Source organism: Lottia gigantea (genome assembly GCF_000327385.1).
Source record: "Lottia gigantea unplaced genomic scaffold LOTGIsca_81, whole genome shotgun sequence".
Classification (NCBI taxonomy): Eukaryota; Metazoa; Mollusca; class Gastropoda; family Lottiidae; genus Lottia; species Lottia gigantea.
In genome coordinates, this window is record NW_008710694.1 from 87741 (window position 1) to 104391 (window position 16651).

At 33.9% G+C, this 16651-nt stretch overlaps 1 protein-coding gene across 1 annotated transcript in view; it reads left to right on the forward strand.

Annotated features, from left to right (window-relative positions):
* Positions 1 to 3531: 3531 nt before the first annotated feature.
* LOTGIDRAFT_168965 (hypothetical protein) overlaps positions 3532 to 16651 on the forward strand; it is a gene marked incomplete at both ends in the record, with an annotated part of 21689 nt that continues 8569 nt past the window's right edge. Inside the window, 18 exons of the mRNA XM_009067261.1 lie at positions 3532 to 3663; positions 4051 to 4270; positions 4857 to 5035; positions 5274 to 5436; positions 5810 to 5986; positions 6429 to 6650; positions 7023 to 7127; positions 7414 to 7586; positions 8003 to 8075; positions 8353 to 8483; positions 8839 to 8969; positions 9135 to 9204; positions 9659 to 9796; positions 10486 to 10615; positions 11170 to 11233; positions 11660 to 11695; positions 12346 to 12480; positions 12957 to 13140. Of these exons, the coding sequence (XP_009065509.1) occupies positions 3532 to 3663; positions 4051 to 4270; positions 4857 to 5035; positions 5274 to 5436; positions 5810 to 5986; positions 6429 to 6650; positions 7023 to 7127; positions 7414 to 7586; positions 8003 to 8075; positions 8353 to 8483; positions 8839 to 8969; positions 9135 to 9204; positions 9659 to 9796; positions 10486 to 10615; positions 11170 to 11233; positions 11660 to 11695; positions 12346 to 12480; positions 12957 to 13140 (2463 nt within the window). The remainder of the gene's footprint in view (positions 3664 to 4050; positions 4271 to 4856; positions 5036 to 5273; positions 5437 to 5809; positions 5987 to 6428; positions 6651 to 7022; positions 7128 to 7413; positions 7587 to 8002; positions 8076 to 8352; positions 8484 to 8838; positions 8970 to 9134; positions 9205 to 9658; positions 9797 to 10485; positions 10616 to 11169; positions 11234 to 11659; positions 11696 to 12345; positions 12481 to 12956; positions 13141 to 16651) is intronic.

Genomic DNA, 16651 nt, shown 5'->3' on the forward strand with positions numbered 1-16651 from the left:
GATTTGAATATTCTCGTTTCCACTTCTACGGAAGGAGTGATTACCGGTATGTAAAGTTGGATATTCGTTATTTCCAATTTAGCGTCAGAGTTGTTTTCACCAAAGAATATCTTGTTGTCGTTGATTTCTCTTTGCAAACGAATTTTATACGGTAAACCAATGGAAACCTTTCTGTGTTCCAAGAGACCAAATAAAGGATACAACTTCCAACTAACGTAATTACCCTATCTGTTGTTCTCGACAACGTTGTTGTATTGAAGCGCTCGTTTTTCAAATCCGTGATTTACTCCGCGAGTCACTCTTTCCAGTGTGTTTCTAGCAACTACCCTTATCCTAGCAAGGTCTGCGTCATTTGCTACAGTTCTGACCGGTTCTTTTAAAACTTCTCCGTCACCGACATCGGGAATCTATCCCGAAACTGAATCGTAGTTTTTGGGATACAGAACCGTTTTCAACATTGTGTCAAACTCGCCGGGGTGTTTTATGGTCTCTATCGGATTTGAACCAGCTTCCAAAACCATTTCGCTGAATAAAGACGGAAAGAAGTTGTTTTCTAAAGTCGTGTTGGTTTGTGGAATTCGATTCTGAGCGGCGTCTTTGATTTTGAAATCGCATCGGAAATGGGCATCGGAAAGCAGCAACCAATTGGACAACGAATTAATTTCAAAGGTAACTCTTCCTCCGTCGTTTATTTGGGTCTTTGTCCCTACCGATGGTGAGATGAGTACGTAATCCTCTTTCTTCTTGTTGAACGAATATTGAATCGTTATTTTTGCTTGCCATCTTTATCCAATGATTTTAAACCCTTTTCCTTGTTTTTCTAGGGCTTGTCGTTCTAGTCTCTTGTTTCTTAGTTCTCTTATTAACTGCAGTTCTTTAATTTCGTCAGATTTTTTCACTGCATCGCTTATATTTACTCCTGCTTTTGCCACAGATCCAAGAGCTTGCGCTTCTGAGGAAATGAGGGATTTGTTGTTTGAGACAAAATTGGCCACTTTGGGGATGAGAGATGTAAGCGCAGAGAAGAAACCGTCTCCTTCGAATTTTTTTTGTTCGTGTTTTAAAATTAAAGACATTTTTAATGCGGTTATTTTATACTGTATTATTTTTAGTGATTCTTGTCTGTGGTTTGGGTAATTTATATGGAGTCTGTTATAATACAGTTTGGGGAGTCTGTTATAATACATTTTAGCAGTTGTGTCTTTTCGGATATGATGCATTGAAAAAAGCTGCGCATGTGCAGAAGTGAAATGCGTCATATCCGAAAAGACATATACTACTTGCGGGTCTATAAGGAATCGTGTGGTATCAATATGAAACAAATCTAGTTTAAGTCGTGTAACTGCTGTGATGAACTCATCCACACCCCAGGCCATTCCTTCAATGAAAAAAAAAACAAAGTATTGATTGAAACGGAGTGTTATGTCATATTTTCCTGCTCCGGATAGGGTGAATGTGATGGGAAATGTCGCTATAAGAGAAATATTGCATAAACAGAGACATGAGCCTGTCATTAATCATCACGAGTAGCACATGGGGTCTCAAAAGTTCGTTCTTTGTAATCGATCTAGATTCATACCATCATCAAAAGTGGCTTAATGCATCTATTTACCAACATAAGATAACAATGTTACTAAAGTACATCGACATTGATACTGTTGTACCAACGTTGAATGTCCCTCTAATCTTCATAGTTTACCTATATGCACCAAACTACTCTTTGTTTATAAACTTTATATTGTTTCAGTGCATACATATATTAAATGTATAGAGTTCATACATCTGTGACAAGGGAGACCATCCCCATTTAAGCAATAGAATTAAAGAAAGTACCTTGCCAAATATAAGGCTGCTATGCAAAGTGACTCGGTTATTTGCTGTAGCATGTATATGACGCATTAAACCCTCTCAGATAATAAGATTGTAATGTCGCTTAAGGATTAGATAATAAAATTGAAAAAGGATTGCCAGGAAGAGCGGGTAGTGCACAAGGCAGGTTTTGCTTACACAATGCATTGAATTTACATATATTTTCGAAGAAGACTTTACATCAATATATTTGATCAGTTACAGATGATGTAAAGCCTGAACACTCTCATATTCTTGAAAAATAATTTCTTACTGCTATTGTCAAATGAATATATAATGAATGGAGTATATTTCAAATATTGGCCCATTGATTATAACGTAATTGTTTAAATTTTGCTCTATTATATAAGTGGTAAAACGTGCGGCAGTCATGTATTGAGTAGCTTATTTTATGACACGGTCAATCATTTTAAGATAATAGCTGTTAAGAAAGAAGACTGTGCAACCTGCACCATGTTATTATAAATAATCTTATTAATGAAGTTTCTTGTAACTTTCACTAACTTGCACTAACTTCTTAAAGTCAAGTTATACATCCCCTTACTACAATCTAACATAAAGCATATTTTTATTTCACTTTTTACTGACTTGGTCCTATTTTGACAAATGCAAAGAATCTCGCCCGAAAATGACACAATAGCAATTAGCGCAATTGTCCGACAAGAATTCGCTATGACTGCGATGTTCGGAAAGCAGAACGTAAGCTGTTTCCTTACGTCACATAATATTACTTCTACCTAGTACCAGTGCACTTACGGTTAAAAGTACCCAAAAAAACTAGAAATCATAGCACATCTTGAAAGGGAACATACGAACATCTTTAAGAAGGAGAAATTTTATTTGTTGACACACTGCATCCCTTTAGAAAGTAGGCTGAGTGGTAAAGGTATTATATACTTCTTAACCTTTGCCACACTAATCCAGTCCATGGTCTTTTTCTGAATGACGTAACATCTCATATAAAAGTTAAAATCACTTCTGTCAACATGTTCTTTTGTTTGCTGATGTGTAAGTGTTGTTTGTAAATAGATAATAGTCATACATCTTTACTGCTGTAGGTTTTTTTTCAGAATGATAATAGTTGCAGGCGGATACTCCTGTCAGTATCTCTTGAGGGTTCTGCATTGCTTCCAGTTGGCAAAAGTTTTTATGCCACCTTTTGTATCTTACGGAGAAACTACTACACCGTGATGATGGTGTCTCTGTCAGAGAATTATGCCCATGGAGTCCACATCAATAATTACACTCTTAGACGTAAAATACGGGAAGACAGACGGGGTAGGGTATCTGGTTAAATGACCATTTATACCTTTATATATAATATATAGCTAATAAATGGACGAAGTGAACTTCTAAACGCCTTGTCATCAATTCAAGACATTTTCGATATTTTAAATCTGTTTATTTGTAATTATTCAATTTGACAATTCTATTTCCAGTTTTGTTTCATCGAAAGAAAGTTGTAATTAGACAAAAATAACACATCAAGTCACAAATTCAACAGTGAAATTAGCATTTTCAAATACTTACTTTTTCAAGTCGGCATATATCTATTTATTTTTTAACATCCAGTATACAGTAATTAGTAATTATATGATGGTGGTATGTAGTTACAGTGTCTGAACCGACCAGATTGATTATTAAAAAATAGTATATTCAATCATGTGTTCAATAACGTTTCATATTCTGCTCATCCTGGCTTGGAGTTCCATATCGACAGTGTTTACAATGTGCCCAGATCAAATAGAGGGATTAATAAGATGGTCAGATCCAACAACGTGGCCTAACAATATGGTAAGTTATGATAATAATTCGATTTGAAAATGATAGAAATGAAGTAGATGATAACTATCATGTTTCTTTAAAACTTTAGTTGATTGTGGTTGAAGCACAATTAAAGTAAACAACATTAGTTATATCTTAAATAATTCACTAGACTTTTTTGGCATTAAATCTTGATTCTGTAGGAGTCATGTAATCATAAATATCACGTCAATAAAGTCAATAAATAAATGATATGTTTCTAAATGTATATAGCGTTAACCACACTAAAGAAATTCTAGGTGACATTTCAGCAGTAACAGGAGTTTCAATAAACGAAGCCTATATCAATTAAGAATTTGTCAGTATGATGTAAAAATTATTATTCAATTTCAATGATTTGTGCCTCTTAATTGCCAGAAACCAGGACACAATTCTGAAGTATATATTGATTCTGCTATACTAATGGACGAGAGTCCTCCGAAATTACACAGTATCGTCATACAACCAGGAGGTCGGCTGGTCTGGAGCTGTGAAGATGATTATACTATGTATGTAGATTTTATACTTATACATGGTAGAATGGATATAGGGTCTGAAGACTGTAAATATACCAGGAAGGCTAAGATTATTTTGACAGGTAAAGTTCTTTATAAATCTCAACTAGAATTGGAGAGACGTTCACTCACTCTAAGTAGAGAACAGATTATCTCATAGTTGATCTTACCAACGACCTTCCTCTTCATACGAGACATTAGCGAATGATGCAATGAAAACATAGATCTTGCCACTAAAGGGTCCAATAACTTATATGTGTTTTTGATGAAAGCATACAAATACTCAACGTGTAGACTCATTGCAAATTGGAGATTCGTGTATCAATACTAAAATGACAACTGACACCACCATAAAACGTCATTTTATTCCATTATTGACAACTTAGATATTGGTCAAACATATAGTCATGTAACAAACAAATGACACCCCATCAGAGCAAGTCTCCAACAACTTTTATATGTGTTAGGTTAGGGTATGCAAGTATTCAACTTCCTTTACCCATCGATATTCCCAGCAGAAATGCGTTTCTTATTACTAATTTGGCAAGTAATTGTAGTCCTGCTCGGTGTTATTTTTTCACATTAAAGGGACATAACCAACATCACCAACATGGAATTGTTGATAACCTAAACCAATTTCGTGAAGTAATTTAGTTGTATATATTTAAGGTATACGAGGAGATTATGAACCAATATTTGTTGGGGAACATGATTTTGGTGAGAAGTTTATTGGTGTAGCTCCTGGTGGAACTCTTGAACTTCATGGTGATCAGAAACTTTCTTGGACTAAACTGGTCCGAACTATTCCTAAATTAGATTATCATAATGGGTTGATATACAGCCACATGGTAACGTATAAATTATTTTTGATTCTTGATAGACAACCGGTTATACCGATACCAAAATAAGAGAAAATATGAAGCGATATTATTACAGTCTAGTACAATGGAGAAACTGGCAATTTGATCACAAACTCAGTGAAATTGCGCAACCTAACAGGTCAAATAAGTTAACTTCTCGGGGAATAGTAAAGCTCAAATCCAGCTTCAAATATTTGTCAATCAAAATATGGCGTTTCCATTTTAGAATTCGGATGTAGCTAAAGAGGACAGCTGCAAGCCAGGATTGTTAGTGTATATATTAGATGAGCATACCGGACATCCTGAGTTTGGTAAATATTATCATTTAGGTGGATCAGATATATACCAATCTACAGAGCATTTACCAGAGCTTCTAGATGTTTTATATAGTAAGTATTTAACATGGTAGAAAGCAAAGCAACTTATACTAGGGAACATCACAATCCCATCACTTATGATTGGAAGCGTAAATAATATGCTGTTCGTTCTTGCAATTAAAAGACAAAACCAACGATAGTCTTAACGATTGAATTAAAGAATGGGGAAAGTGTATCTAAAAAGGACTTTTACTGCAGCTAAAGATACCAAAACCAAACATTAGTATTTATATTGAATTAAAGATCACTCCTTTTTTTGGAAACAGGATGCTTATTCCAGATAATTAAGCTCAGAAAGGGTATGCTAAGAGAATATTTGTCGGAGGACCTGGTGGGGCTAGACTCTTGGTGATAATACATACCATATACAATCATTATTCTACAGATTTAGAAGATGGTAAAATATTGACACTGGCTGTCAATAAAAATGCTGTAGATTTGTCAATAGCTCTTGTACCACTGTATGATGCTCTGGAATATGTTATGTATGGAATGGTAAACGGTCTATCGCAGATCAGACAACTTGGTTCATATGATGCTTATACACTAGTCGCACAGAAAGGTAATTACCATTCACGGAAGAGCAATGTATCATTTGAATTGTTCCCAGAAGAACTGTTATAGCCCTTTTGACGCGTGATGCTTACTGCTACCAGAAGCTTTGAATACTCGAACTCTATTTAATTTGATCTCCACTACAATAAGCGATGTCGAACCTACTAATTTTCAGAAAACCTCTTTCTATCTTTATTTTTATCTATTATTATCAGATTTGGAGATACCGTAAAACCAATATCGTTATATTATATTTTATGTCATAAATGAACATTTTGAATTGAAGAAAATGCACCATCTAATTCAAAATACCGCTTTCTTTAGACCACATGGTGCCGAAAAGTAGGACGCAAAATTCCATTCGTTTCATTTCATAACAAACGTATATATGGTGTATCCGGGCCCAATCATAGGCAAGAAATCATTTGTATGGTTATCATACCTTTCAGGAGCAGTAATGTTTAATGAAGATGTTTCACCTAATCATGGAACCTATACTCAATATGCTCGATCTGACCTCACCTTCTATCACTATGGTATGAAGATTATCATGGAAAGTTTTATTGACAATCAAGACGAGAGAAAGAGTAAAGTTGATCTTCGAGTAGCAACTCTGTATGGTGCATACCCTGTACTAGATCTTTTGGACGATGTTTCATCTTGGAATGTTGGTAAGTGTCTAGTTCTCTTCCACGTGAAATTAAAATGAAATTAATCGGTTTGTGAACCATTGGGTTGCTGCACTATCATTCTAAGAATGTTAACGCGTTTGGTATGACTTCCACCGTAAAATACTACAGTGTGACGTAAATTTTATTTGCAAATACCTCACGATCCACAAGCATTACCTTGAAGGATTTTTTGAGCACAGAAAATTTTATTTCCGCCATATTCATTCGTGTTAGGCAAGACAGATCATCTGGGAACATCTGATTCCTGGGTTTATCAACTGCTTTTCCTGAAATTAAACATAGCTTATAATGTTTAATGCGAGGTGTATTGTGTATCAATTCCGTTATGCCATTAATAATCTGATTTTTCAGGTGATAAAATAGTATTAACATCAACTGATTTTGACTGGCAACAAACAGAAGAAGCTATTATTGTAGAATGTCCACATTGTCTTCATAATCAAATCACGGTTGAAAGTAAGTTATCTATCGGAGCATTCCATGAATTCAATAACAACATGCTCGAAGTAGCACATCCGTGAATATTAATATACGCCTCTTGGTTAGACTTGAAAATAAAAGTTGTTCTTAATATACTGCCATTTGTGCATCGTATGTGTTCACGTTGGACTTATACCATCAAGGTTAGCAAGGAAATTGCGACCTCTATTATGACTATAAGGAATGTGTACCTAAACGACATCATTTCCATGTGGCCGTAAAACATAATAATTGATGTATGTTAATTGATATATTATTGCAGTGGATAGTAAATTCATGCACTGGGGGGAGATAGTAGACAGAGTAGATGAGAGAGGAGAGGTGGCTTTATTAACTAGAAATATTGTTATAGAGGGACAGATACAGAATCACTGTCCTCCTGAAAATAACAACTGTGACAAGTTTAATTATGATACGTTTGGTGGACATATCAAGGTAATTATTTGTTGTCTAACCATGCCCTCCTTTCAATAAAGTTTTGTGCCATGTTGTTTTCTTTTGGACTATTCAAGTCACCATCGACAGGTGATTGAAAGGGAAACATTTTGTAAAATCCGTTTTATTGAGGCGTGCAGCTAATCATAGGGCAGGAAACCGTCATCGTTGTATATAAGCATCTTTTTTCTCAGCGTTCTGGAAGTTGGCCACGCACCTCACATTGTTCATTCTCTGCATGACCTGAAGTTTTTTCCGATTTACCATTCAATTTCTATGAATGCTGGCTAGAAACCTCTTGTGAATCCTGCTATTTCCAACAACTGAGCCGTTGTCCATTTTTCAGTACGGTAATAGAGATAATGTTATAGGATTGCTTGGATGTTATTTCTAAAAAACCGTATTATCTATTACAGTTTGTAAGAGGGTTTAGAGATGTACATGTAGAAGGTGTAGAATTGTATCATATGGGACAGCAAACTGGATTAGGTAATACTATCTTAATTTAGTAACACCAAAACAACATTAACTGATGTTCATTGCTGCCAGCAACGTTTCATGATAGCTATGTTCAATCTGAATCTTGTTATTGTACCATTTTCGTTGTGTTGATTTCAATTTTGTTCTTTTTATTTTATTGAAACCATGACAAATGACAAAGTTAATGGAAGTAGGTTATCGAGAATGTAATTCACTAATTTACCAGACAAACTCAGAATTATTATTTGTTTTTCAATCCCGATTTCGGTATAGTTGTATTTTCTAGGAACCTATCCACTACATTTCCACATGGCCTATGAAACAGGTGATAGAGAACACCCACCATATCTCAAAGACAATAGTGTACATAAATCATACGCTAGATGTTATACTATACATGGTACACATGGCATCACGGTAGGTTTAATATCTTAATACTTACACCAAAACACATGTCCACGTTTGCAAACTAATGTGCAAAAATGGAAGATTTTAGATAAAAGATTATGCTTCCTATCAAATCTGTTGACTGATCTGTTATCTCCAATGCCATCAGTTGGTAGCAGTCATTGAAAATCTCCCGGATTTTGCCTGGTGCAAGGTCGACCCGAGTTCACCTTAAGGTTTGTATCTAAAAGGAAATTAGATCATTATGATGTGTATTGAGAATTAGTTTAGCTGAGAAAACCCGCTATTCATTGTTCTCGTAACACTGTTATTAACGATCTTAAACTAAGCTGTTGAAAAGTAATATTTAAATTATATTATTCAGCTGAAAAGAAATGTAGGATATGATTCATTGGGTCATTGTTATTTTCTGGAAGATGGGGGTGAGATGAGAACGGTGTTAGATGGTAATATTGGATTCTCAACTAGGAAAGCTGGACTCATTCCTTCAGATAGGTAATACATTTTTGTTCCTACTAAATAATATGTTCTGTACGCTATTTTCTCAATTAGACAATCTTACACACTTAAATGTGAATACAGTGATCTTCGAGGAACGATGTATCTTTATTAAATACATCTCTTAGGATCTTTCTACATGAAACTTTCTCACATTTTCAGTAAACCCTCAACGTTTTGGATCACAAATCCTCTAACATATTTACGGAATAATGTAGCTGCAGGATCAGAGGTATATATTTTACATCATATTAAATAGTAACTCAACTCAATACAAATGATTTAAAGTATATCAGCATTATACAAGCTAACATATACGCTAACGATTCAGGCCAACTTTCTCAGAATATCTTGATGACATCTATGATGAAAATCTTTCGCGAAACGGAGGTTTGGACATGATTAATAACTATATAACCTGTAGGTTTCAGAGGTAACATTACGAGTAGTGCACTGTTCACAGGTTACCTCTCTTTACACGCAATTTCCTATTTGGTTTTTTGGGGTTTTTTTGGTAATAGGGGACGTAACTCTGTTAAATTTTTATGGTTTTTGTTCGCCTTAAATATGCTATTGATAAAAAGTTTGTTTATTTATAAATGTATGTATGTCCCTTTAGTCAGCGATTACTGTTTTTTAAAAAGTATAAATTGCAGTATAAACCTTAAAAAAACTATTTTATACAGTATGTAGGTATATGGCATATCTTCCCTGACGAACCAGTTGGTTTAACAGTCGGTCTCCCCGGGTTCATGGAGCGATACGAGGCCAAACATACAGCCTATAATGAATGGAGAAATAATGTGGCTCATTCAAATCCTTTTGTAAGTATTCAAAGTTATCAGGATAATTAGCGGTTATCGTGTATTTAATTAATCCTTCAATTGACCGGGTTAAGAGTAATTGTTTACTAGTTAATGTTCATTATGCACATCAAAGTGGAACTATATGAAAGTCCTGTAAGCAATATAGAATATTTCAAGAATGTCTGTCACCAAATTGTGGGTACAGACTCACTATTAGATGACTCAGTCTAAATAACACATTCATACTTTTACTGTGCAGTATGCCTATTAAGGAATATAATTGACCGACGATGCTTGCTGTACCGGGCAGTATGTAATCGTGACAGATTCGAGATTGAAAGGGTTGAGGTGGGGATATTCGCCCAGTTAATTCAGAAGCGTATTCGTTTAAGAAAAAGAAATTAACATTGTGAATGATTCTGAGTAAACAATCTTGCTTTCAAATGATATCATACTCTACATGTACTGAATGAATTCAATTGTTGTTTAGTGTACGCCATGTGCAAATACACTAGGAATGTTATGTATAGAATATTATGATTAATTGTACAGATAATGAGTATTTTGACAATATCCAGCACAGCAAAATAAAGGCCAACGGAAACTCAATTTTTTGCTGAGTATTAGAATTGTACAGTATGATGAATCGACTCTCATTTATATGACTAATTTAGTCCCCAAGATCGGCACTTTCGATATATTTGCAGGCCGGTTTGTACATTGATGAGATAGTGAATCCCGATGATACAGTTGGTGGTGAGAATGGTTACTCACCACGAGAAGATCCTTTTGATCCGAGCTCTCGTACTGTTACTGTCGATATCATAAAGCCAACATGTAAGTCAATCTTACCGCTTTACAACCTGTAACCTGAACAAACCATCTATAGCACTTATTGTTACACGAACTACACCCGTGTTTATGAAAAAATGTTTAAAGTCAGTCTTCCCACTATACAACCTGAAACGTGAAGTATGAACTTTTTTTCATGGAAAATGCCTCTATCATTGGTAAATCAAGTAAGGAAAAGAAAGAAAAAAACTATATTTTACAGGAATAACAACTTAGGTTCACAGTTATATTTTACAAGAATAACAAGTTCACAGTTAGGTCCTTTCTAGGTCAAACCTGTTGGAATAAGAACGACAAGAGGTTCGATCAAAAATTAAAACGTCCATTGTTAAGGAGTATATATTATTTTGAGAAAAAGTTATGAGTAAATTTCAACTTTTAGGGTTAAGGTTTCAGCTTCCTATATCGGGAAGTAAGATACTACGATAATAATTTCTTTATTTTCCATGGTTCAGAATAAGGTCCATTACACAAAAGAGACTTGGAAACAATGTATAATATGGAAGTGAAATAAATGTGTATTTATTTATTTTTTACAGTATATAAGAATAGATATCAGAATGCGTGGATAAGAGGAGGTGGTTTTAATGTCGTTCAGGGATCGTAAGTAAACCGAGATAATTTCGTATGTTTTTTTGAATATTGGATAGTTCACATTTTGTCATACCGGTTTGACGACAAGGCTTAGTAGCATTTCCTTCAAGTGAAAATCATATTGTACCCGAAATATGTATTAGCATGTACAAAATTATTTTGTGGTTTAACCTCCAAAGCGCTTTCGCATTCGGAATCTCTACCCCGACACTTGTCCCGCTAAGTCTGCCACTACTTTTGTCACCAGTTTCAAGAGGCTGGCGCCGTCACTACAATATGATCATAAACACCATAGTACCACTGTACACCAATTGTAAGGGTCATCCGTTTTAGTAAACTGTTTAGTGGATTCGCCAGCATAGTATGCCCAATCCTTGAACTACTTTCCGTTTCAAAATAAAAAATTGTTGAGAATTATTATTTTCTTAATTTTAGGTTTGCAGATAGTGCCAATGGTATCACATTTGCTAGGTGAGAAATAGTAGATTTTAGTTTGATATTCATATAAATCTATTTGAACACTGGTACATGAAGTGTACTCGCAAATATATAAGTTTTTCGTTTGAAAAGATAAGTTTTACGTATTATTTTACCCTTTTCACCCAGTCTTTATTACAAGAGAACGAATTCAAACAATAATTAATTTCCATGTTTGCGGTAGCTTAAAATTTCCACTAGAAAATACAATGAAAATTAAGGATGTATTTACACATGAATACAAGGTTGTTATGTCATTCAGATTCTATTTACTATATTTAACAAATGAGTTTAATTTATTGAGTAAATATTACAGTATCTTAAAGGGTTAGATGCGGCATATTGGCGGTTGATTTTAGTTTTAAATATAATATGTTAACAATCTTCAGAAGTACTAGAAATAGAAGTTCTATATATATCTTTTCTATATATCACAGAGTATTTATGAGTCGTCATTTTAGCATTAAAACGCGGATAATGGACACAATGGATTTAAAGGCTAAAATTTCGACTCGATGCTGTGAACACTATTTTACTGATTGTCTTAGCTAAAAAAAAATCCTGTTTCTGAGACAAAAGTATGATTAGTCAAATGGCGCATCTGAATAATGATAGAAATGTATTAAACTATGTCTGTGTAAAAGGTCTACAGATCAAGTACAGTATATACGTGATTCTGTCATTATTGGTGAAACAAGGAATATAGGAGAACCCACTAGCTACTGGGAGGAGGATCAAGTTGTTACCTTACATAGAGCCTTCCCCATGCCTGAACATGTGTAAGTAAACCACATCCTTAACCGTGTTCTACTACATAGAGCTTCATAGAGAATTTATAAGTTAACATACCATTAAGCGTAGTAGAATACATATACCTTTATAATATCTGAACATTTTGTTAGTAAACACATACCTCTGAAATATTTCCAGAGCAAATCCTATGCCTTATTGCATTGCGTTTTCGCGAAATTATTTCCTGTATATATTTCTGCACATTTTTCCTTATGGAAAACGTTCCTATTTCACAAACTTCTGGAAAGACTCAATTCACAAACAATCTTGTGATCATTGTTGATCATATTTTTGAAAAAATACTAGACGCTATTATAGACACTTTTGATCGTAAGGTATTTATATAAACACGAGTACAGTTATCACACTGTGTTTTAAGAGAAGACATAGCTGTTATTGGATACAATTTGGAATTGGACGCTTTCTAGTATGAAAACATATTTTTATATTTTTCTGTCTCCAGGGGTCAGACAATTCGAGGTATCAGATTTTACGACAGTTCAGTGTATGTTTATGATGTCTGGTTTTCGGAATTCCAATCAGATGATTATAGAGATGCTGGAGCTATCAGTTTTATGAATGATAAACCTATCAACTATTCTACATACAGTACGGTGGACAATATCCAGTTTGCCTTCGCTGACGGTGTAAGTGGTTTTTGTTTGTTTGAAATGTTTTTCACCATATCGTCTTTCAAATTTGGCTTTGACAGAATATCCCGTGATGTTTAATGAAATATATTGTATCATAATCCATCAAATTTATTAACTACACATGGTCTGATGCAACTATTATCATGAATCTACCAAGTTAATCGTAGGATGATGCCAGAGTTTCATGGTCGATAAACGCGTCTGTTTTACTCACTAATCACAAAGAGAAATTAGAAAATATGTACCTAACCAAATCGCAATCAATGACATAAAGATGCCAAAATCAATGAAGTAAGCAACACGTGATATCACATTTTACATCATATACCTTTATGACAAACAGAAGATGTGCATGAAAACTCATCAACATTTCAACAAAATGTTTAACAAAAGATTTCTTCCAAGAGACAACGGTCCTAAGTTATAAGAAAGTCACCCAATACTAGTTGCAGATTACTTCCACTTTCATTCCAACTAATAAGACACAGCAGTACCTTCATTGATGTAGCAATACACATGTTCGTTTTCTTTCCCCTCAAGACGCTCTACTTTTAAATTTGCCAAATTTCCTTTAGGCTTGGGAATTCCTTTTCTTTCATGCAGCTTGGAACCAACAGGATTAACTGGCGAACTTCCTTTCATTTTGGCTGCTTTTATTTGTTTTGATTTTCGACATAAGCAATATACAGTCACGACAAGCAGTGCAATTACTAAAACAATGGTTGAAGTAAAGGCTGCGAGCGATGTAACAACAAACTTGTCGTCTTTCAGTGCTATATCGAACTCTATTACAGCCTGACCACAGTCTAGTCGTTTTTCACACGATACATCACATCCAGTAGTGTCAACAGGGGAACAAGGTACATTGTCAATAGTTCCAGATATTTTGGATGGTTGGATATCCAGGAGAAAATTTTGTATTTCTGACTGATTCTGAAATTTTATCCTTATAGATTTAATATCCGCTGAAACATTACTGACGATAAACATCATACATAATAGTACTGTGTCCATACTTTTAAATATTCCTATCATGTTTATATATTTGACCACTGGTTCATAGAATCTCAGACATTAATAATTCTTCTGATATCACTCTACGTTTGTCTTGTTGGGATGCTTTTTTGTTAATCTGTCCAGCTATTATGGTATATAACATTGGTTTACTGAAGAGCTTAGCAATGCCAATGGAACAATATTTTCATATTAATCAAACCGTCCTTTATATCACAAGTGATCATGCCAGCGTTTTGTATATCTCATTCAATTTTATCCACGTCTTCCACTTAAGTTAAGATGTATTTGGTACACTTATTAATAATTCCGGCTGTTCCTTATTTAGCATATTTCACACCTATTAGCAAATAGTTTCTATATTAAAACTTTAATTAAACACTTCAAGTAGACCGTTATAGCAAATACCACAATATATATGCACATGACAAGTGGTTGTCCAGCAAATTCAACTGAGCAGTAATCTACGATAACACAGTCTGACCATGTACTAATCCTTCGTTGATACTGGACGTATATTATGTTTACACAGCTAAACAATGATATGCAATATAAAATACTGTAAGACCTGGTACGGGTTGGTACAAGAAGGGCGGCAGCTAGAAAAGCGTTTTGTCCTTTTTTTTTTTACCTCAAAGCAAATATTGTCTCTTCTACAAAGAAATCGTGAACACTTTGATAAATTACAATGAGTAGGGTTCACGTGGTTACATCATTGTACCTTTTTAAAAATTTAACAGTCGAGTTGTCTCTTCATCCCTGTTCTGATTTTCCAATACACAAATTTTTTCGCAAGTTTTTCATTTTGGAATTTTCACAAATATGAATAGTATCGATACCGGAAAATAATTGGTAGTAACTTTAACATTGGTTATGTCAGCTGTTGAACTGGACATGGGTATATCGGTCGTCTCATTGTGCTTGAAAGACCATCGTTAACTGATATTTCCCATTGTCAACAAGACATAGAGTCCAATAATAATGTTTAATATGCGGATGGGTCAACAAAGCAATATTATCTTTTAGAAAGCCTACATAACTAATAAAGTTTAATATTGCGGATCTTTCAAAGAGCAAATATAACTAATAAAGTTTAATATTGCGGATCTTTCAAAGAGCAAATATAACTAATAAAGTTTAATATTGCGGATCTTTCAAAGAGCAAATATAACTAATAAAGTTTTATATTGCGGATTTGTCAACAAAGCATATCTTTCATAGAGCAAATATAGCTAATAAAGTTTAATATTGCAGATCTTTCAAAGAGCAAATATAACTAATAAAGTTTAATATTGCGGATCTTTCAAAGAGCAAATATAACTAATAAAGTTTAATATTGCGGATCTTTCAAAGAGCAAATATAACTAATAAAGTTTTATATTGCGGATTTGTCAACAAAGCATATCTTTCATAGAGCAAATATAACTAATAAAGTTTAATATTGCGGATTTGTCAACAAAGCATATCTTTCAAAGAGCAAATATAACTAATAAAGTTTAATATTGCAGATCTTTCAAAGAGCAAATATAACTAATAAAGTTTAATATTGCGGATCTTTCAAAGAGCCAATATAACTAATAAAGTTTTATATTGCGGATTTGTCAACAAAGCACATCTTTCCAAGAGCAAATATAACTAATAAAGTTTAATATTGCGGATTTGTCAACAAAGCATATCTTTCATAGATCCAATATAACTAATAAAGTTTTATATTGCGGATTTGTCAACAAAGCATATCTTTCATAGAGCAAATATAACTAATAAAGTTTAATATTGCGGATTTGTCAACAAAGCATATCTTTCAAAGAGCAAATATAACTAATAAAGTTTTATATTGCGGATTTGTCAACAAAGCATATCTTTCATAGAGCAAATATAACTAATAAAGTTTAATATTGCGGATTTGTCAACAAAGCATATCTTTCATAGAGCAAATATAACTAATAAAGTTTAATATTGCGGATTTGTCAACAAAGCATATCTTTCAAAGAGCAAATATAACTAATAAAGTTTTATATTGCGGATTTGTCAACAAAGCACATCTTTCCAAGAGCAAATATAACTAATAAAGTTTAATATTGCAGATTTGTCAACAAAGCATATCTTTCAAAGAGCAAATATAACTAATAAAGTTTTATATTGCGGATTTGTCAACAAAGCACATCTTTCATAGAGCCAAAATGAATAATAATGCTTACAAATGCGGATTGTCAACAAGCATATCTTTCATAGAGCCAAAATGAATAATAATGCTTACAATTGCGGATTGTCAACAAGCATATCTTTCATAGAGCCAAAATGAATAATAATGCTTACAATTGCGGATTGTCAACAAGCATATCTTTCATAGAGCCAAAATGAATAATAATGCTTACAATTGCGGAGTGTCAAGAAGCATATCTTTCATAGAGCCAAAATGAATAATAATGCTTACAAATGCGGATTGTCAACAAGCATATCTTTCATAGAGCCAAAATGAATAATTATGCTT